Source organism: Neomonachus schauinslandi, chromosome 3, assembly GCF_002201575.2.
Source record: "Neomonachus schauinslandi chromosome 3, ASM220157v2, whole genome shotgun sequence".
Taxonomy (NCBI): Eukaryota; Metazoa; Chordata; class Mammalia; order Carnivora; family Phocidae; genus Neomonachus; species Neomonachus schauinslandi.
The window spans coordinates 55151735-55173685 of NC_058405.1; the positions used below are offsets into that span (position 1 = coordinate 55151735).

General features: G+C 40.2%; 2 protein-coding genes across 4 annotated transcripts in view; one reads left to right on the forward strand and one right to left on the reverse strand.

Moving 5' to 3' along the window:
- NUFIP1 (nuclear FMR1 interacting protein 1) overlaps window positions 1–13364 on the reverse strand; it is a 48587-nt gene extending 35223 nt beyond the window's left edge. Inside the window, exons 1-5 of the mRNA XM_021697911.1 lie at window positions 12908–13364; window positions 10910–10992; window positions 8549–8647; window positions 7744–7806; window positions 6868–6944 (exon numbers count right to left, since the gene is read on the reverse strand). Of these exons, the coding sequence (XP_021553586.1) occupies window positions 6868–6944; window positions 7744–7806; window positions 8549–8647; window positions 10910–10992; window positions 12908–13313 (728 nt within the window). The 5' untranslated portion in view covers window positions 13314–13364. The remainder of the gene's footprint in view (window positions 1–6867; window positions 6945–7743; window positions 7807–8548; window positions 8648–10909; window positions 10993–12907) is intronic.
- Window positions 13365–13448: 84 nt separating this feature from the next.
- The window catches only part of GPALPP1 (GPALPP motifs containing 1), a 35851-nt gene continuing 27348 nt past the window's right edge, over window positions 13449–21951 (forward strand). For all 3 annotated transcript variants that reach the window (XM_021697889.2, XM_044913180.1, XM_044913181.1), the window contains exon 1: window positions 13449–13610. In XM_021697889.2, the coding sequence (XP_021553564.1) occupies window positions 13496–13610 (115 nt within the window). In that variant the 5' untranslated portion in view covers window positions 13449–13495. The remainder of the gene's footprint in view (window positions 13611–21951) is intronic.

Here is a 21951-nt window from a genome sequence, read left to right on the forward strand (position 1 = left end):
TGAGAATTTAATGTTCAAAACCATAGCAGTTTAAGTATCATTAGCTATTATTACTGATTTCCAACCACAATTATTAATCAGATCAACACACTTTTACCCAATTTCTTTAAAAACAACAAAGGTAGGATGCCTGGGCAGCTCAGTCGGTTAAGCGTCTGCCCTCGGCTCAGGTCATGATCCCAGGGTCCTGGATCGAGTCCCGCATCAGGCTCCTTGCTCAGCAGGGAGCCTGCTTCTCCTTCTGCCTGCTGCTCCCCCTGCTTGTGCACGCACACGCTCTCTCTCTCTCTGACAAATAAATAAATAAAATCTTAAAAAAGTAAAAACTAAAAACAACAAAGGTAAAAAAATTAAAAATTAAAATGACAAAGGTATAGTTTGAAACATGAATTAAAAACATAAGTCTCAGCAAGATATCCACAACCAGGGCGCCTGGGTGGCTCAGTTGGTTAAGCGACTGCCTTCGGCTCAGGTCATGATCCTGGAGTCCCTGGATCGAGTCCCGCATCGTGCTCCCTGCTCGACAGGGAGCCTGCTTCTGCCTCTGACCCTCCCCCCTCTCATGTGCTCTCTCTCTCTCTCATTCTCTCTGTCTCAAATAAATAAATAAAATCTTAAAAAAAAAAAGATATCCACAACCACTTACTTGGTTATACCAAAATAGAATTACACCCATAATAAAAACATTATCAAGCCACATTTACATATACCAACATTTACAACCATCCCTTACATCTATGGCACCAGGGAATATAAACAGTCACATAAAAAATAATTCTTATATTTCTAAAGACTATAATTTAGTTTTTTTTAAAGACACATATGCAAAGAAGTTCATTAACAGGATCATAAAGGACATCTATACCAAAGTGGCAGATGGAAAAGGACGACAAGATATTCCTCTAGCCAGATTGAGTGAAAAAAAAAAACCCTCAAGCATCAGGATTTCAGCTGGTCTAAGGGCAAAACTCAAAGATGGAGAAGGTAAGACATTCTAGAAGCAAGAGCATGAGCAAAACTGAGGCTGAAAGGTCAAAAACCCTGTTTGGGATATGCTAAATAACGAGTCTGGCTAGGAGAAAGAGCTCTTATGAGCAAGTAATGTAGGAATAATCAGAAAAGACATGTTAAGCCCACATTACAGAATCCTGACTGCCAGTTTCAAGGAGCTTTGTCTTCAATGGCATTTTAGTTGGCGAAAACAAATAAAATGAGTTTAACGACTTTATTTTTATATTTTATTCTACACCTATATAACTAAGAAATATATGCCTACTGAACATATAATTTTGCACAAGTACAAAGAAAGTAACATAACCTTCTCATCAGTCAAGTCAGTTCCTTAAGCGTGATAGCACTGCTGAGTATTCGCTTGCAGAGAACACTTCAATTGTGTGATTTTCTTGAACAGCACTTAGCAACTGAGCCAGAGCTAAGATTTTGCCAGGTAGGTGCAATGAAGGATAAAGGAATAAGGGAGCTGGGATACTGACCAGAGTAGCTGAAGTGAGTTAAACTGGGCAGGGAGAGGTGCCTGGGTGGCACAGTCAGTTGAGTGTAAGACTCTTGGTTTTGGCTCAGGTCATGATCTCATGGGTCATGAGATCAAGCCCCAGGTGGGGCTCCACAGTCAGTGGGGAGTCTGCTTGAAGATTCTCTCCCTCTGCCCCTCCCCCAACTCATGCATGCATGCGCGCGTTTTCTCTAAAATAAATTAATCTTTTTTAAAAAAAAATAAAGGGATGCCTGGGTGGCTCAGTCGCTTAAGCATCTGCCTTTGGCTCAGATCATATCCCAGTGTCCTGGGATCGAGTCCCGAATCAGGCTCCATGCTCAGCAGGAAGCCTGCTTCTCCCTCTTCCTGCCACTCCCCCTCCTTGTGCTCACTCTCTCTCTCTCTGACAAATAAATAAATAAGTAAATAAATCTTTTAATAAATAAATAAACAAACTGGGTAGGGAGGTGAAGACAGAGGGGATGACAGAAGAAAGTAAAGGGGGTAAGGGATGGGAGGTCTCAACTAATGCGAGACTAGGTAGAGGTGACAGTGAGAGCTGGATAGAATGGAAGTTATGATCAAAGAGAGGAATATGCCCAAGGGCACCTGGCTGGCTCAGTCAGTAGAGCATGTGACTCTCGATCAAGGTTGTGAGTTCAAGCCCCACATTGGGTGTAGAAATTACTTAAAAACAAAACAAAACAAAAATTTTTTTTTAATTTATAGAAAGACAAGTATTGCCTAGCTTTAGAATTTCCAGGGCAAAAATCCAGAGTATAAAATCCAGACTGTGATCATGGAAGTGAGTGGCTAAACTTGCATGAAGGTGAAGGAAATCTGAATATAAAAAGGCCCTAATGAACTATTTATTATAAGCTGTGAGTCTCAAAAAGTCAGGAAAATTCAAAGTATACACGCTTCTGTTGGAGCATCTAATATGCCAACGGCAGGTGGCAAAGGTAACTGCAACCCACTGCAACCCATCTTGTTACGAATCACTGGGGAGGGTGTTAGAACTGCAGAGAGCTGTGTAGACAGATGGCAGGAAATTCAAAGAAGGGTGAAGAAGCAATCATCTGCATCCACATCAAGTAGGCCCTACATGTCACAAAATCAGTCACTTTTCTTGTTTTATTTCACCTTTCCACAGCAAACTACGCTGCTACTACTAATCACATCTTCCTTCTTGAAATCCTCCCCTCTGCTGGCTTCCATGACATGTCATATTCCTAGTTTTCTTCTACCTCTCCAGCTCTCACTTGGCAGTCTTACTGATTTTTACTCTGTTAGGCTGTCTTCTTTCACTCTATGTCTTTACATTTATAACCTTATGATTTAAAAATATATATCTCCAGCCCAGTCTGGTCCAAGACCCAACGTCTATGCAACATCTTCAAATAAATATCTCAGAATCTCCTCATACTCAACAATGTCCAAAATCAATACATCCAAACCCTCTTCCAGGATTCACTATTCAGAGGGGCTCACATCAGGAACCCAGAAGTTTCCTCAAAACCCTTCCTCCTCAACCTCTTATCATTCAATCTCCAAACAGTGCCCATTTACCTCCCAAATGTTCTATATCCACCTAGTTCTTTCTGTCCGTATCACTGCCATCTTCCAAAAACTTCTATCATCTCTTACTTATACTCAAGTTCCTTGAACATGCCAATCCATCTGGATACTATCCCTGCCTCCCCTCATCTTTTCCTAGTTAGATCTGAGTTCAGCTCAACCTCCCTTTGCCAAGAAACACTGCACTCCTCCAGACCACATGCTGAGGAGGGAAGGACTGTGAGGGAGTGAAATAGTTGGACTTGTAGAACAGAGTCATTGAAAGTGGTGACCATTATTAACAGTGGTCTAATTTTCTCAGAGTTCATGATTCAATTTACACAGCCACTAGAGAGAAAAGAACCAAAGCTGGCAAATTAGAAACTCATCTCAGACCTTTCCTACTGACTTAAGTGGACTCAAAACTTGCAAGATTCAACGACCGAGTTTAGTTAACTTCCTAACTGCTTTATAATCTATGCTGACTAGCAGCCATTGTCATCCTCTTCAAAAGAATTAAACATTTATAAGGGGCGCCTGGGTGGCTCAGTCGTTAAGCGTCTGCCTTCGGCTCAGGTCATGATCCCAGGGTCCTGGGATCGAGCCCCGCATCGGGCTCCCTGCTCCGCGGGAAGCCTGCTTCTCCCTCTCCTAGTCCCCCTGCTTGTATTCCCTCTCTCGCTGTGTCTCTCTCTGTCAAATAAATAAATAAAATCTTTAAAAAAAAAAAAAAGAATTAAACATTTATAAAAGGGCCTAGCACCACTAAGCTGCACTAACTTCCAACTGATCGAAGTCAGGGCTAAGTTGCAAGGGGAACAGCCTACTGTTTTAGCACTTAGGTCACTTCCACCCCATCTAGCAGGATACAATCTTCAAGAGCGTCAGCATCCGCTCTTCAAAAACTAAGTATCAAACAGGAAATGGAGTTAATTCTTCTTGTTTTATTATTTTTCTGTGTAAAGTGATAAAAAGATATAACCTATTGATAAAAACAAAGAAGCAAAGCAAAAAACAAAACAAAATAACCATATACTTAGGGAGTTGTGAGGAGAAAAAAATTGTATATATAAAGAAGCCAGCTAAATGGAGCAGGGTGCTTCAATATGCCATGCTTCAGAATTCTTCACTAAGTCAAACCACGTCATGGGCCTAACTACTCTGACTTCTAAGTTTGACCATGCAATTGGCTAGGCTCCCTTCATGCTGAGACTGGGTCTTACTACCCTGCACCATTTAACAGAAAGTCAATCCACAAATATTTATTCTCCACATACTAAATTCCAGGAACAGCCCAAAGTGCAACAGAACCAAAGATCTCCAAGACTAGGGATAACTGATTAATGCAACAGACGCTACTGTGGTTGTATTCATAAGCTACCTAGTCACAAATGAGGTAGTAAATAGTGCCTTAGGGGAGGGTGGTCCAAGGACTGGCAGCCAATCCACATGCTGATGCCAGAATATAAACCAACAATGTTACAAAGTAAAATATTTAATCAGCTGACATCTTTTCCTACAAAGATTTTCTCTCAGTAAAAAAAGTAATGTATCAATTTACATTCTGATACAAGTTCCTCATCTTATTACAGACTAGCACCCTGGCAGCACCGAGATAAAGAAAATGAAGATTAAGAAGAGAGTGATAATCAGGGGACATTTGAAACAGGTCTTTCAAGATAATAAGATTCTGCCAAGGAGATAAAGAGAAAAAGGCATTCCAGTATACTCTACTCCTGGTGGCCTAAACTCCTTCATTTGTTAGCCAAAGATGTGACTAAAATTCTATTAAATCCACCAAGTCCATGCTGACTGGCTAGACTCTAATCGCTTAAAAATTAAATTCTTCTGATTGTCCCTTCACCCTCATCCATCCTGCATTTTACAGTATTCATAACTGATACTTATATACACATTGACTAAATTTTATTTGTTCTCAGTTGGTTCTAAATCTTTATGTTTATGCTGGCTTCCCACAGAATTACCTCTATAGTTTTAAAGGGCAGTCACTAACTTTTTCACCTAACAGTATAATATCTGCCACAACACCACATATGTAAATGGATCTAAACTAAAAATTTAAGATACCATGGATGGACCTAGAGGGAATGATGGGTAAGTGGAATAAGTCAGAAAGAGAAAGACAAATACCACATGATCTCATTTATATGTGGAATCTGAAAAATAATACAAATTAAATAATAAAACAAAAAGCAGAGTCAAACCTATAGATACAGAGAACAAACTCATGGTTGCTGGAGGGGAGGTGAGTGGAGGGATGGGCAAAATGGGTGAAGGGGAGTGGGAGACACAGGCTTCCAGTTATGGAATGAGTAAGTCACTGGGATAAAAGGTACAGCATAGGAATGTAGTCAATGGTATTATAATAGTGTTGTATGGTGACAGACGGTAGCTACACTTGTGAGCACAGCATAACGCACAGACTTGTTGAATTACTACACTGTATACCTGAAACCAATATGACATTATGTGCCAACTATACTCAAATATTAAAAAAAAAAAACATGTATTTTAAGAGGTTTAAAAGTGAGACAGTGAGTGCTATATAAAAGCATTAAGATACCCTGGAGTGTATTTCATTGATACATTTACTCACCTCACACTGTACCCACAGCACATATTAACAAACTAATAAAACATGCCATGTCATGTTTTATTGTTTGCTGGGCATCTGATCAAGCTTATCTTACTCACATACCCAAGACTTTGAGGATGATGACAGTGGTGGTAATAAATACCCATAATTTTACTAACATCCTCTTTCCATAACGTCAACACGGTCTCAAATTATTCGTTATAAATAAAAATGTTGAATTTAAAAATAAACTAAAAAATTCAGTTGAACAAAGCAAAAATTTGACCTGCCGGTCCAAGAGTTTTAAGTATTTTTCTTGACCTCAGAAGATAACTATCCCCTTTCTCATCTCAGGCTCTCCTCATTTTTTAATTCCAGAAAAACATCACCTGACTTAAAAATGCATCTGACCATTCTAATAATGTTTTGGCTTCAGGGTGAGCTGTCATATTCCCTTCTGAGAAGACAGTAAAAGAATGTCCTCCTGGGATTTTTCATGAGTATATTCTAGCTAGACCTCTATGAAACTTTCTTCCCTGATAAGCATAAAGCCACAAGTCACATTGTGGCTCAATTTTCTTAGCCATTACTCATAGGAAAGAATTCCTGGTCTTTTTTTAATTAAGGATAAACCCACGTATCATTGCTATACTTCCTCTACCTAGCATACTGCAGTCATTCAACAGATTTTTGTTGGGGAAAAAAAATCAAAAGAAAAACATAGCAAAGTATTATGTATTTTTTTTAATAATAGCACCCACTCATGATTGTCTGAGCACTGAACATCTAACATAGCTGGCATGTAGTAGCTCCCCTCAAAGAGTAGGGTACAGTCCCATTATGACACCAGTTATTTACAAAGAGTTCGTATTAGGTCCTCTCAAAACTTATTCAATGATAACCTCATATAATATAGCTCACAGCCACATTCCCTAGTACCAACATTGTAAGGGAACTCAATGAATCAAAACTACCCTAGTAAAAATTGTATGCTTATTTTTAAAACATCAAGTAACAATCTCAAATTCACTATATACCAACTCTGAAGAACAGCAAAATTAGTACTAGTCATTTTCAGAGGAATATTTGCAATGTTAAAAAAACACCATATTTCCTTTTTCACATTGCTCATTAGGGCCAGAATGGGCATTATTTGGAAGTACTCAGCCTTGCCACAGTACAAGAAAGTTATTTCACAAGTTCTGAACTCTTGACTCACTTCCTTCTTTCTTCCCTCCATCTTGCAATCTCCTCTGGAGTGTCTAACTTGATCTTCTTCATACCAGGAGCATGCATCTAGGGAGAAAAAGCCTGCTGAACAACAGGAAGCATATTGTATGTGTTGGTCGTTTTTTGTTGTTGTTGTTGTTTTAACTTTTTGTTTTTTAAAGTAGGCTCCATGTCCACATGGGGCTTGAACTCACAACCCTGAGATCAACAGTCACATGCTACACCGACTGAACCAGCCAGGCGCCCTCATATTGTATGTTTCTGACTAAATTTCCAGTATCATGGGGGATAATGGAGACTCTGTACTCAACATTAAATTTACTAGCAGAGACAATTTTAAAACAAAGTAAGCAGGTTTTATCTATCCATTATTATGACTTCTCCTTTAAAGGAAAAAGAGTAATTTCTTATTTAGATTAGAGCTACTGATAAAGAAAAAAAGGAGTAACATAACTCTGGTTACAAAGTAGGTATGTCACCATTTCTCAACTGACATCAAATACCCAAATGAATGACCTACCAAGCAAAACTGACTGAGGTAGCTAAAGAAATAATGAATACACAGAACGATTTGAAGCAGCACAGTGTAGTAAAACAAGTATAGAATGTGTGGTCAAGAAACTCAAGTGCAAGAGTTAGTGCTAAGGCCCTGGGCAGTCATTTTTTTTTAATCTATTAACTCTGGCCAATATTTATCTACTTCACATAGTGGTTTGTGAGGATAAAATTGAATAATACAAAATACAAAGTACTCCTTGAATGTTACTTATTATTAGGCTTTGTAAATGAAGAGCTGTGAAGATAGCAAATCAATGAAATAAAAAGAGCATGAATTAAAAAAAAAAAAACCCACACAAGAACTTACATTTCTCCAATGGAATTGGACAATCTTCTCATGGGCACTAAAAGAACAATCTACTTCAGGACACTGCAAGAGTTTAAAAAAAAAGATCATTCAATGTTTTCCATATTAAATTTACCCAACTACTACATATTCAGACATAATCTGGTTGAATTACATAGTTATCCCATCTACGTCGTGTTATCATCCCATACTTACGTCCACAGCAAAACAAACAGCACTCCAAAATAGGATTGTATTTAAAAAGGAATGACATCCTCAAAGCATATAGAAGAGTAATATATATCAATTACTTCTCTACTTAGTAAATGCATGACATCAGCAACATTATAAAATTTTCTTAATTCCTAAAGTTGAAGGGGCATTCCTATTAACTGAAAAGAACCTTTCCAAATTAAGGACATTCTGATTAAAAATTTCTTAAAAGTACTTAATAAGGTCCAGACCATCCTTAGAGAGTGATGGGCCATGCAAATTACGGTGTGATTAAATGGTCACGGGCAGCCTTAGGGGAAAAAACACACAAAGGTGCATAGAGGAGCTGGAGGTGAGGCCCAACACTCTTACAAAGCAGGGGAGGTGCACACACACAGCTGTCAGACCTCCCTTCTTTGCTGCCATCTTGCCTCTTCCTGAAGCAGTGGGCTCCCCACCCTCAAACCGCACATCCCAGGGCCTCGGTCTCAATTTGTCAAGTAATCAAACAACTTTTCTACAAAAACTATAAACTTTTAAGGAAAAAAGCCCAGAATTTCTACCAAATATACCCATTTTTCTATAAATTTCAGGGCAACCAAGAAAAACCTACTTTCATATGTTCAGACATGTGTTTATCATACTTTTCTTGATTTTTAAAACCACGATCACAGGTATCGCAAAAACAATGAAAAACTGGTTCCTTTCTTTTCTGCAAACAAAAATAGAGAGACATTAGGCTTTTGATAAAAAATGTTTAATCAATAATAAAAATATAACTATCCTTCCAGTGGTATGTACTTTGATTTTTCACATAACCCCTGTATGTGGGAGAAACTTCTGAATACATTTCTAATGAAGGGATAATTCTGTTTCTTTTATTTTATTTTTAGGAAGTATATTAGGAAAAGCCAGGCATGATAAAGAAATTTTAAATCTGAGTACAGCTAATATAATCTGTGAGTAGATTTCAAATTGGTAATCTAATTAAAAGTATAGCATATGTCAAAATGATCTAACAGTCAATATTCATGGTAAAAACAACATTTCAACTTTTAGGAAAAACAAATATATCACATTTTTTTAAACTCCAAAAAGGAAAAAAAGAATCATTTAGTAAAGGTCAGTTATTTATTCCAAATTTGCTATTTTTATGCTTAAACATAAAACAAAAAAGATTACTACAATGATAGAGTATATAAAAAATGGCCTCCCATTGTTTAATGTTGGGATTATGTTAATACATTAGATATGCACAATATTTTCTTAGTATTAGCTACACAGTTGCCATGCCAAAATGAATGATACTAATTTCATGCTATAGACTTTATTCAACTCATTCTAAAATAATGACATTACTTTTTTTTTAAGATTTTAAGTAATCTCTACACCCAACGTGGGGCTCAAACTTACAACCCCAAGATCAAGAGTCACATGCTCTACCAACTGAGCCAGCCAGGCACCCTGACATTTATACACCTTAAAACAGACCACATTTATAAGCTTCATCAGAATAAAAGAAGCCTGGGACACCTGGGTGGCTCAGTGTCCAGGACTCTTGATCTCAGCTCAGGTCATGATCTCAGGGTCTTGAGATCGCGCCCTGGTCTGCTCAGTGCTCAGTGGGGAGTCGGCTTGAGATTCTCTCCCCCTCTGTCCCTTCCCCCTGTGCACACATGTGCGCAAGCTCTCTCTCTCTCTCTTTCTCCCTCTCTAAAGTAAATAAATAAATCTTAAAAAAAAAAAAAAGAATAAAAGAAGCCTATTTTAAGATTTGGTCTCTAAAGCATAACCAAGAGTTGATCCTGATTTTAAAAAAATAACAACTTTTTTGGGCGCCTGGGTGGCTCAGTCGTTGAGCGTCTGCCTTCAGCTCAGGTCATGATCTCAGGGTCCTGGGATCGAGCCCCACATCGGGCTCCCTGCTCTGCGGGAGGCCTGCTTCTCCCTCTCCCACTCCCCCTGCTTGTGTTCCCTCTCTCGCTGTGTCTCTCTCTGTCAAATAAATAAATAAAATCTTCAAAAAAAATAAATAAATAAACAACTTTTTTCATAAAAATGATAAATATCCACTACTGAAAAGAATTGAAGCATTACAGTGAGTTAAGATAAATAATAAATAACAATAATAACACAAAAAAACTCTGAACAATTTCAGACATTACTTCAGGCATAGAAGATAAACTAAACTATTTTAAATTAACATTAAATTTAATTTTAATTGAATTAGACTCAAGAAAAACTCCTGCAAATGCTTTTTTTTTTTTTTAAAGATTTATTTATTTATTTGAGAGAGCGAGAATGAGAGAGAGAGAGTACATGAGAGGGGGGAGGGTTAGAGGGAGAAGCAGGCTCCTTGCTGAGCAGGGAGCCCGATGCGGGACTCCAGGATCATGACCTGAGCCGAAGGCAGTCGCTTAACCAACTGAGCCACCCAGGCACCCCGCAAATGCTTTTTTTAATCACAGAAATATTTGTTCCTAAAAGATCCATGTCATAAAGAAAAATCGTAAAAAATAAAAGGTTTGTGTCATTGTAATTTGTTCTTAACTCCATACTTTCAATTTTACAAGAGAAGAGTTTGGATTTCCATTCTTCTCCCTAAATTCCATCCTTCCTATCCCAATTCGCTAATGTACATGTACATATATATACATATATATTTTTTTTTGTTCACTAAGGTTTAATAACATTTACATTTACTAGTAATTATAGTTCTCAATTATATTTATTCATGAAAATATACTGAAATGGACTGAATGCTTTCTTTTCTACAATTTCTCCATTTATTTCTCAAAAAGAAATTTGCTTAAAGTTTTTACTTGAAGCTAAGATCCTTAAAGATCCTATTAGAGCAAGGCCTCACTGTGTCAAAATGGATGCAAAACACTGAGACCGTTGTAATAGAAACAAAAGGCATGAAACAGTGACATAGGGACCCAAGTGTCACATTCAAGAATATCTTTAAAAATACCTTTTTTTTCTGTTTTCTACTGGGAGGGAAGTTGACATCAGTGAACTTCGGATCATATTTTCGTGGAAAATAAGGATGTTTAACTAAAAAACAAAAAGAAATCCATAAATATTTGCAACTACACAATTTTTAAATTTTTATTTACCCTAACATGTCACAAATACTTGAGTAAAAACTACCTCTTCTAAGAAGAAAAGTAGTTCAAACAAATTAACAAAGATTAAGACTAGTCTACCAAATAAATACTTTTCAAGTGAATACGTAATTGGTAAGATTACATGTCCATACATGCTTTAGGTGTCAAAGTAAAGAAAGGAATAGCCACTCTAACCTGATGAAATTTCTTGTAGTTATTTCAAACATTAGAAATGTAAACAATAAAATCCCAATATAGTGCTTTCAGCATCAATTTTATACCAGGAAAACAGAGCCTTGTGAAATATTACTGCCATGACCCAACTCTGAAACCCTTATCTTTCACCTTGATTACTCTGACAGCCTCCCCCATTGTCTTCCGGTTCCTAAGCCCTCTCTTCCAACAGACCCTGCACACTGACACCACAAAAATAATCCTCCACTGGTCACAATCCTGCTGGAAAATCTATAAATGATTCCCAGCGTCCTTTAATGAGAACCCGGTTTATTGTCTCATCCTACTCTTCCCCGCATACCTCCACTTACTTTGCTTCAGTCACACCAGAACAGTGCAATTCTCAGAACTCACCTTGTACTCACACCTCTTTGCCCCGTCTAAAAAGGATCTCTTCCTAAATCCTAAACATCTCCCAAGATACTTCTTCCAAAAGCTTTCCCCAACTTCCTCTAAACTCTGAAATCACCTTTCATATGCCTCCATCACCAGTCACAATGTGTTGATTTACATTTATGAGCCCACCTCATCTGACTTAGAACTGTTTTAGGCACATTCCTATTCCCAGCATTTGGCACACAGTAAACAGTGATTTGGATTAAAGTTAATGTAAATTAAATCTTATGCAGTTAGAGAACGGTTTTAAGTCAACAATCTCGTGGCTTTAAATATGATCTATATGCTGATGACACCCAAATTCACAGCTCCAGCCACAAATCTCCCCTGGAAAGTACAAACTAACAGCCTATTATTCAATATCTCTATTTGACACAAACTCAACTCCTGGTCTTCCTTCCAAATCTGTTCCACTCCCATCCTTTCTGCTGGTTTGGCAAAAAACTTTAAGTTATTCTTGTCTCATTTTTACCTCACACCTTATATCTGATCCTTCAGCAAATCGTGTTGGCCCTACCCTACCTTCAAAACAGATCTAGAATCCAACACTTCTCATCACCTCCTGAGCTCCATCCTGGTCCAAGCCCCCAGTATCTCTCACTCGGATAACTTGCAAAAGCTTCTCAATTCGTTTCCCTTTAAGTGGATTCCCATCAGTAGCTACATTAATCCTTCTAAAATATAAATCAAATCATGTCACTCCCCTGCACTACCCCTATCAGAGTTGTAAAAAGTCAAAGTCCCATCATCTACAAGGCCCTAGCAGGTCTGCCCTCTTCCCCAATCTACAATTCCACCCCAGGTTCCTTCCTCTCTAGCCACACGAGCTTTGGTTCTGATCTATAGCTCCTGCCTCAAGGTCTTTGCACTTGCAGTTCATCCCTATTCCCCACAGCTCTGATCCCTCACCTCCCTGAAGTCTTTGCTCGAATGTCACCTTGTTTATGACTACACTGACATTTAAAACTGCACTACCTATCATTCTTCTTTGCTTTGTCTCTCTCCGTAGCACCCATTGCCATCTAACACACACCGCTTTATTCTGTTATAACTGCTGAACCGACTGAATAGGCGGGGAAAACACTACTGTGGGACAAACTGTGGACATTAATGAACAGACTCCAAGAATGCAGGGCAGAATCAGAGATAGAGAGAAGAAAAGGGGGAAAGTGGGAGAGATAAGAAGAGGAGAGGAAAAGTAAAGGGGTGGTAAGGAGAGGATAACAGCCTACCCGGAGCGTTCTGGTGCCCAGGAAAAACACCAGGAGACTGTCTCCAGTACCATGATGTCGAAGCCTGGAAATTCCAGGAAGGCTGGCCGTTGAGGTGAGGCTGAGAATCAAGGGGAGACTGGGCGTCGAAGGGAGGCTGTGCCCCGGGAAGAATCTGGGCGTCGAAGGGAGGAGGCGCCTCGGGGAGAGCCTGGGCCTCCTGGGGGGGCTGCTCCTCTGAGGAAGGCTGTGACCCTGCTACGGGAGGCGACGACGACGGCGGTGGTGGTGGCGGCGGCGGCATTGCCCAGAGCATCCAGTTGTCCCGCGGCGCGGCAGTGTCGCTCAGAGGCCCCACCGTGGGGGTCCGTTCGGATGCTGGAAACCACCTCGCCGAAGTCACGAAACCACTAGCCTGCTCAGCCATGCCTCCCGCCAGGTAGGGAACCTAGCATGCGAATGTGGAACAAGCCTTAGGCGTCACTTCCGTTCTCGCGATTACCCGACTCTGCCAACCAGGGGCTTCTACGTCATTGGTAGGGGCCGGAAAAACCTCCTGCGTTTGCGCCGGATCCCGGGGTGGACTTGACTCTGCGTGGTTAGAGTTGTATGCTTGACCCGTGTCCGCCACCGCGGATGGCGAGGGATCTGATCGGGCCGGCGCTACCGCCCGGCTTCAAGGCCCGCGGGACAGCGGAGGACGAGGAGCGAGACCCCAGCCCTGGTAAGCGGCGGCGTTGCCCGCCAGGCCCGCCCGCCCCTTCTCTGGCCCGGCCCGCCCCGCCCGCCCCGCCCGCCCCGCCCGCCCCGCCCGCCCCTTCTCGGCCCGGCCCCACTCTCTGAATAGAGGTCTAAGGCCTGAAAGGGCGGAGCAGTGGCAAGTGGGCGCGGCCGACCGGAGCTAACTTTGCTTCTTTAGCTGTCGCGGGGAGGTGAGAGGGCTGGTAATCATACAACGATGATGTTTTCTCATTTAGCCCTGAATGGGCTGGACCCTGTGCTAAACGATCTAGCAACTGTATAAGGTAAAGATTATTTCCATGTTACAAACGCGAATACTGAGGCCCAGGCTGTTGCCCAGATCACACAGCGGGTAAACGGTGGAGCCCGATTTAGAACACAGCCAGTGCTCCTAACCTCTGTGCCATATTGCTTTCTGACGTGTGATGCTCTTGGCTCTTGAAGAAGATGCTTTGCTCCCTAGCCCCCGACCTGCCTTCCTAGCCCCTCTTTCTCTCATTGTATCCGACACACACAGCCCAGTGCAGAAACCAGCCCGAGTTTCTGCGCCGTTCCTCAATTCTCTAGGCTCTTTCTGGCCTCACTCCACTTCTTGACATACCCGACAAGCTCCTACTCCATTCCCCAAGGCCAACTTAAATGTCAGTGAAGCGTTTCCAAACTCTCCCAGGAATTGTTACGCCTTCCTTTTTCCCCCACGAGGTTTTCTTCTACTTAATTACGTAACATATTTAATACACTTTTTTTAAAAAAATAACCTGTGACATATCTGCCTCACCATGACAGTATGATCTTTCCTTAATAGAGTGGGCACTTACCAAATAAATGCTTCCTATCTTACTCTCCCTTAATGTTTGCTCTAATTGGGATTGACACCAAAGTTGAAAAGAGTAAAGCTGGAAAACTAACCCTCCCATTTATTTTTTAAGATTTTATGTATTTATTTGAGAGTGAGTGAGAGGGAGAGAGAGCACAAGCTGGGAGGAGAGGCAGAGGGAGAGGGAGAAGCAGACGCCCCGCTGAGCAGGGAACCCAATGTAGGGCTGGATCCCAGGACCCTGAGATCACGACCCCAGCGGAAGGCAGACGCTTAAGGAACTGAGCCACCCAGGCGCCCCTAACCCTCCGATTTCTTAATCTAATTTTCATTCTTTGACTGGGGGGGGGGGTGGCATGTTTCCACCTAGAGATTTTCTTCCAGATTTCCTTTCTGTTATAACGGCTAACAAGTCATGTTTTTATTTTTAGCAAGGAAGGATCCGTTCAACTACAGTTGAAGAAAAGTGGGGTTAACCAGGTTTTTTAGTTGGGTTTCTACATGTATGTTGTTTTTTGGTTCACCATATTCCCTGATTTTAAACCAAGGCAGGATTTGCAGGTAAATAACCACTATCTCCCAAACAGGTACTTTTATTATGATTTACTTCCATCATTCTGCAGCATTTATTTCAGGTACTCCTTTCTCCGTCCACTCTCTTACGTTTGTTTCTTTTGTGTATTCCTTCTCCTCTCACCCCCACTCTCAGCACTTAACACTGTGTGTGTATGTACCCCCCTCTGTCTTGACCAAGTTTTACTCCTGCCTGGAGCAGAGAAGATCCATGGTAGATATTTGCTGGCCACTCCTTCACCACGGACAACCTCTTGCACACAGCATGTCATTTTTAACACAAAATCCCCCCTACTATAATTCTGTTTCCCTCATAACCTCCTAGATGGCTGATCCTAAAACTGTTGCCAAAACATCTTGAGATATTTTTTATCTCGTTATTCTTCTGTCTGGTTTCTTAAGAAATTTATCAGTACCAGTATCCTTGAAATACACTCGGTCGCACCATAGACCTTCCTTGGTGCCATCTTCCAGTCACTACCTGCCTCCCCATCCCTCTTTCAGCCAAAGGGGAACTACTATCTTGACCTATCATAGATTGGTTTTGTGTGCTGTATGTAAATGGAAAAATACAATATGAACTTTTTTTGTAACTGGCTTTATATTTTGGCATAACATTTTGTGAGATTCATCATGTCGAATTATTGTGGGTGTTACTACAGATTGTTTATTGTCACTGCTGTCTAGCAGTCTATTATGTGAATGTTCTGCAGTTTCCTTACCCATTTTACTCTCAATGGACATTTGAATAGTTTCCCTTTTTTGGCAGTTAATAAAGTCCTGCTATGCATTATAGTACATGTCTTTTAGTGAACACATGTTGCATTCCTTTTGAAACTTTTGGATCATTGGATATGCATCTATTCAGCTTTAGTGGATACTGCCAAACACATTCCAATGTAGTACCAATTTACATGCCCACCAGCCTGGATGAGAATTCTCATGATTCCATGCTCTCACTTAGTTGTTTCTGTCTTTTTAATCTGATGGTTTGTAGCAGTATCTCATGGTAGTTTTAATTTGCAGTTCTCTGATAACAAATGAAGTTCACTACCTTTTCATATTTTTTTTTGGAAATGTGGATGTGTGTCAGTCTTTTGTTCATTTTTCCATTGATTTGTCTGCCTTTCCTTAACTGTTCTTTATATAGTTTTGACAAGTCATTTTTCAGTTATGTGGTTGCAGATATCTTCTCTAATTCTCTGGCTTCCCTTTTCATTCTCTCATTAGTATGTTTCGATGAACAGAAGTTTTTAATTTTAACATATTCTGATTTTTAAGGTATTTTTTTCTTTTATGGTTAGAGCTTTTTGTACCCTATTTAAGTAGTCCTTTCCTCCTCTAAGGTTACAGAGTTGTTCTTCATTTTATCCTACAAGCTTTATTGTTTTAGGCTTTCACATTTATATTTGCAGTTCTGGAATTGGTATTTGTGTATGGTGTGAGATAGGGGTGAAGATTTATTTTTTTCTTCACGGGTATCCAATTGGCCCATCACCCTCCCTTCTCTATGATACTGTAATGTCACCTTCTTTATATATCATGTGACCATATATGTGCATCTAGTTTTTTTTCTTTTTCATTCTGGATAAAATGTACATAACATTTACCATGCTAACCATTTTTTTTTTAAAGATTTTATTTATTTATTAGACAGAGAGAGACACAGCGAGAGAGGGAACACAAGCCGGGGGGTGGGAGAGGGAGAAGCAGGCTTCCCGCAGAGCAGGGAGCCTGATGCGGGGGGGCTCGATCCCAGGACCCTGGGACCATGACCTGAGCTGAAGGCAGATGCTTGACGACTGAGCCACCGAGGCGCCCCATGCTAACCATTTTTAAATGTATCATTCATCATTAAGTACATTCACATTGTGCAACCATCACCACTATCCATTTCCAGAACACTTTTCTTCTTGCAAAACTGAAACTCTGTACCCATTAAACAGTGAGTCCCAGTTCCCACTTCCCCCAGCCACTGGCAATCACCATTTTACTTTCTGTCTCCATGAATTTAACTACTCTAGGTCTCTCGTACAAGTGGAATCAGACAGGGGCACCTGGGTGGCTCAGTCAGTTAAAAGTCTGCTTCAACTCAGGTCATGATCCCTGGGGTCCTGGGATCGAGCCCCGTGTCAGGCTCCCTGCTCAGCGTGCTTTTACTCTCTCTCTCTCTCTCTCTCTCTCTCTCTCATATAAATAAATAAATAAAAATCTTAAAAAAAATATAAGTGGCATCATATAGTATCTTTTTGTGACTGGCTTATTTCACTTACCATAATGTCTTCGGGTTCATCAGTGTTGTAGCATGCACCAGAAACCCAGTCGGATACCTGCCCTGTGTCCCTCATACTCAGCTATGTCCCTGAAAGAGATCACTGACAGAATTCGGAGGAAGGAGTGAGCACACAGGTCTGAGATAAACAAATTAACTTTATTCAAATACTCTAGAATATTGAATGCTGGGAAATGTCCCCTCAGATCATGTCATTGGAAAAACTGGAGGGGGAAATGTTTTCTCAAGACCAGGCCATATCCTCTAGATGCTGCTTTGTGGAAGCTAAGTGGAGCCTTGGCTATTTTGACTCCAACTCCAGATTCCTCATGTGCAATGACCTTCACCTCCACTAATTTCAGCTGTATTTGTAATCACACACTGGACTCGTCCATCTCTGAAAACTTAAATTCAAATTTCATTCAGAGCAAGACTCCCTTATTCAGCCATCATTCTCATTCAGTTATTCCTGTTATACTTGTTTTTTCATTTTTGTTTTAAAACCTCATTAAGCTATGCAGTCTCTCTCTGCCCTCTGTCCTTTTTGGCCTCCTTCATTTAATCACTTCTGCCCCTGCTTGACCTAGACTTCACGATCCATCACTTCATCCCCTCTCTTGTAGTATTTTCAACTGCCTTACCCATTCAGGATTCTGTTAAACCCATCTGGCAAAAACCCAGCTCTAGATGAATCCAAATGTTGACCTCTCGTGAGCCTACCTCCAGCCTTCCAAATGCTGCTAGAAAAAACCTCAGATCTCCACAGGCTAATGTTACTAAAAATTAGTCTCCTCCCCAGTTGGGTTCTCAGCTCTGCCCAGCAATCCTCAGAGGCTTCCCCATGCAGCTCTCTTTCCCATTATCAACCATGGTTTTTTAAAAGCCTCTTTTCCTTTCTGAGACTGTCTCTCCCTCTACTTTGCTTAGGAATAAATGCCATCTTAAAAGATCTTCCTCAGTTCTCTGTCACTATGCTTAAAACTTCCCTGAATGTATGCCCCGCGTTTTTGTCTTCCCTTTGATTACAGTAGAAAAGGTACACTACTTTCTTTTAAGGCTAAGCCTTCCATTTTTACTCTGAATCCCTTCCCTCATTTGTTCGCAGGGTTCCTTGCCTGTAGCATTTGACCAAAGTATTCCAGTCTTTCCCATCTTTATGAAAATTCTACTCTACATCCCCCTGTAGCTAGTATTCTTTCTCTCTGAATCCTCTCCATTTTCTCCTTACCCCCTGCATTGTAGCTTCTTAACCCACTACATTCTGGCTTCTGTTCTTGGCAGTCTGCTGAGAATGCTGTCACTAAATCCACTGTGAAAATAAATAAGGACCACCCACCAATTGTTTTTCAGCACGTTTTGCTAAAATCCAAAGCACTCTTTTTTAGTCCTGACCTTGCTTGACCCCACAGCAACATTTAACCCCATGGATCCCTCCTTTCTATCCATTCTTGGTTCCAGCCCCCTGATCACATTTCAGTTTTTCTAAATGTGGTAGGCCTTATGCTTCCAGTTCTTTGGAGATGCTTTGCCTCTGCCTGGACTGCCCTTCCTCCAGTCCTCACCAGCTAAGTCACTTGAATCCTTCAGCCCCACCCCAACCATCACTTTCTCTAGGAAACATTCTCTGACGTAACTATCTATTCCCTACAAAAGACTGAGTTGGGTTCTCCTTACTGATATTTCTGTGCTTAATCTTGTCACAGGATCAGCATTCTTTTCCTATAAAGGACCAGATAGTAAACATTTTAGGCTTTGCAGGTTAACAGGCAAAATCAAGATTAGTGTGAAAGTATGTATACAATAAGAGAGAAAACAAATTTTCATAAATTTTTGTTGAAATTCAAAACATAAAGGAGTACAATTTTATTGTAGTATATAAGTCTACTAACAAGAATGGGATTGCTTTTGTTGGGAATATCATTTCATTTAACTGGGGTTCTAAGTTAGTGTTCCCTATAATCAGAATCCATAGCTGATCTGTAATGAAGGTCATTTCTTTAAGAGAAAGAGAACACGTGTGTACATGGAGGTTGAGGGTGGGGGAGCAGATGGAGAGGGAGAGAGAGAATCGCAAGCAGGCTTCAAGCCCAGTGCGGGCCCGATACAGGGCTCAGTCTCATGACCCTACAATCGTGACCCAAGCAGAAATCAAGAGTTGGATGTTTAACCACCTGAGCCACCCAGGTGCCCCTATAATGAGGTTTTATTTACCATACTGAATATGTTTTTTTCTGTGCATAATTTCATGTTACAGATGTTACAAGGGAAAAATAATGAAATATAAGGCATAACCCCTGTTCTCATGGAATTTATTACCTATTTGTAAAATTACCGTTGCAGTGGGAGAGCTACCTTAATAATTATAATATAGCATTATTGTTTTAGGACAGAGATGAACTAGTTCATTACAAGTGCCTAAAATAATTTTGAGACAATTTATACAGTTCTAAAGAAGGATAACTATAAAAAAAGTGAAGCCAGGTGTGTCCTTAATTTTATTAGAAAGTCTATAGTGTGCCTTATACCAACTTCTTTTTCAATATTCTTTTTCCTTTTTAGGTCACTGTCTCTTAATATTCTGTTACTTCATTATATAATAGTTATTTCCTTTGATACAACCCAAGTAGAATCTCACTCTTTTACATTATTTTTCCTGTGATCATTTTTAAGAAATAAGGCTTTGCATTCTTCTCAGATGAGTTTTTATCTTCATCTATTTAACTATTTTCTTTTTTATATACCACACTTGTTTCTTTAAAAATTTAAGGCAGAAAACAAAACAAAACATAAAAATTTAAGGCAAGTTTATCTGTTAGTTATAAAATCAAGGACAGCACATAGTTAGACCATTTAGTCTTTTAATCATTTGAACTGTATAAAAGAATAGTAAAATCTCTTTTTTTCTTTTTAAGATTTCATTTTTAAATAATCTCTACACCCAGCGTGGAGCTTGAACCTACAATCCTGAGATCAAGAGACATGCTCTACAGACTGAGTCAGTCAGGCGCCCCGTAAAATCTCTTCTTGATCCAAACCAATCCAAAATTAGCCAGTTAATGTCAAATTGACAAATTACATTGGTAACACTCTCATATAAGAAAAGATGGAAGCAAAAGAGAAAAAAATCTTCTCTTTAATATGCAGAATGAAGAGGAAGATGTAAGAGACAATCACTATGAAAGGGAAATGTAATCCTCTAGTCTTTGTGGTCAAGCTGTGACCTCCAGAGTTTTGAAGAAGGGTATTTATGGAAGGTGGTATCCTCCCCTTCTTGCTATAGTCGAAAAGGTATTTTCTCTAGGAATTAATATACATAAAGAGATCATTAGAAATTAGCAAAGACATTATTCATTAAGGTTACAAGTCGGATATGATCTCCATGTATAGTTGGGGAACACTCACATGCTCACTTCACTCATTCTTTTTTTTTAAAGATTTTATTTATTTGACAGAGAGAGACATAGCGAGAGAGGGAACACAAGCAGCGGGAGTGGGAGAGGGAGAAGCAGGCTTCCCGCGGAGCAGGGAGCCCGATGCGGGGCTCAATCCCAGGACCCTGGGATCCTGACCTGAGCCAAAGGCAGACGCTTAACGACTGAGCCACCCAGGCGCCCCAACTTCACTCATTCTTGAACAGGAGTTGGAGACATGGATCCTATCCCTTAATTCTTAATATTTTCCTCTTTTTGCTGCTTGATTGTTCTTTTCTAGGCATGCTATATTACTAGTTTAGTATGTTCTAAAATACCTGCCTTTATTTAATGACATATAGAAGAATATTGGAAAAAAATGCATCAAATTTTTTAAGATAAAAGTTCGGATTTTTAAGTCAACTTACTGTATATTGAGTATTTGTCTATAAAAGTACATCAAGAGGGGATAGGAAAAGAATGTTCAGAAATTGACCAAATGTTCCAAAACCGGCCCTAACTTTTCCCCTGAGCTTTATACCAAGTATACCCAAGTACCACTGGTAGTGCCACCTACATGTTTAATGGTCATGTTAAACTTACAATGTGAAAAGCAAACTCTTGGGGCACCTGACTGGCTCAGTCAGAAGAGTTGCGACTCTCGATGTTGGGGTCATGAGTTCAAATATCCCATGTTGAGTGCAGAGATTACTTAAATAAATAATCTTAAAAAAAGATGTGGAAAACAAACTCTTGACACTTCCCCCAAACCTGCTTCCCTCTTAGTCTCCCCCCTATTAGAGAATAGCATTATCATCCTCCTAGCTAGCCAGTCAGGCCAGAAACCTAAGACTCATCCTCAAGTTCTTTTTTCCCCCCTGTCACTTCTCTCATCCAGACCATTAGCAAGTCCTCTTTGCCTTTCCTTCACATTATGTTGGAAATCAAACCATTTCTTGCCAGCTTTCTAACTTGTCTCCCTTGCTCCCAATCTCCCAGTCTGTTGTCCATAATCAGACATGTTAAAAAAAAAAAAAAAAAGTAATTCCGATGAGGGTGCCTGGGTGGCTCAGTTGGTTAAGTGACTGCCTTCGGCTCAGGTCATGATCCTGGAGTCCCGGGATCGAGTCCCGCATCGGGCTCCCTGCTCAGCAGGGAGTCTGCTTCTCCCTCTGACCTCACCCCTCTCATGTGCTCTCTCTCTCTCAAATAAATAAAATCTTTAAAAAAAAAAAAAAAAAAAAAAAAAAAA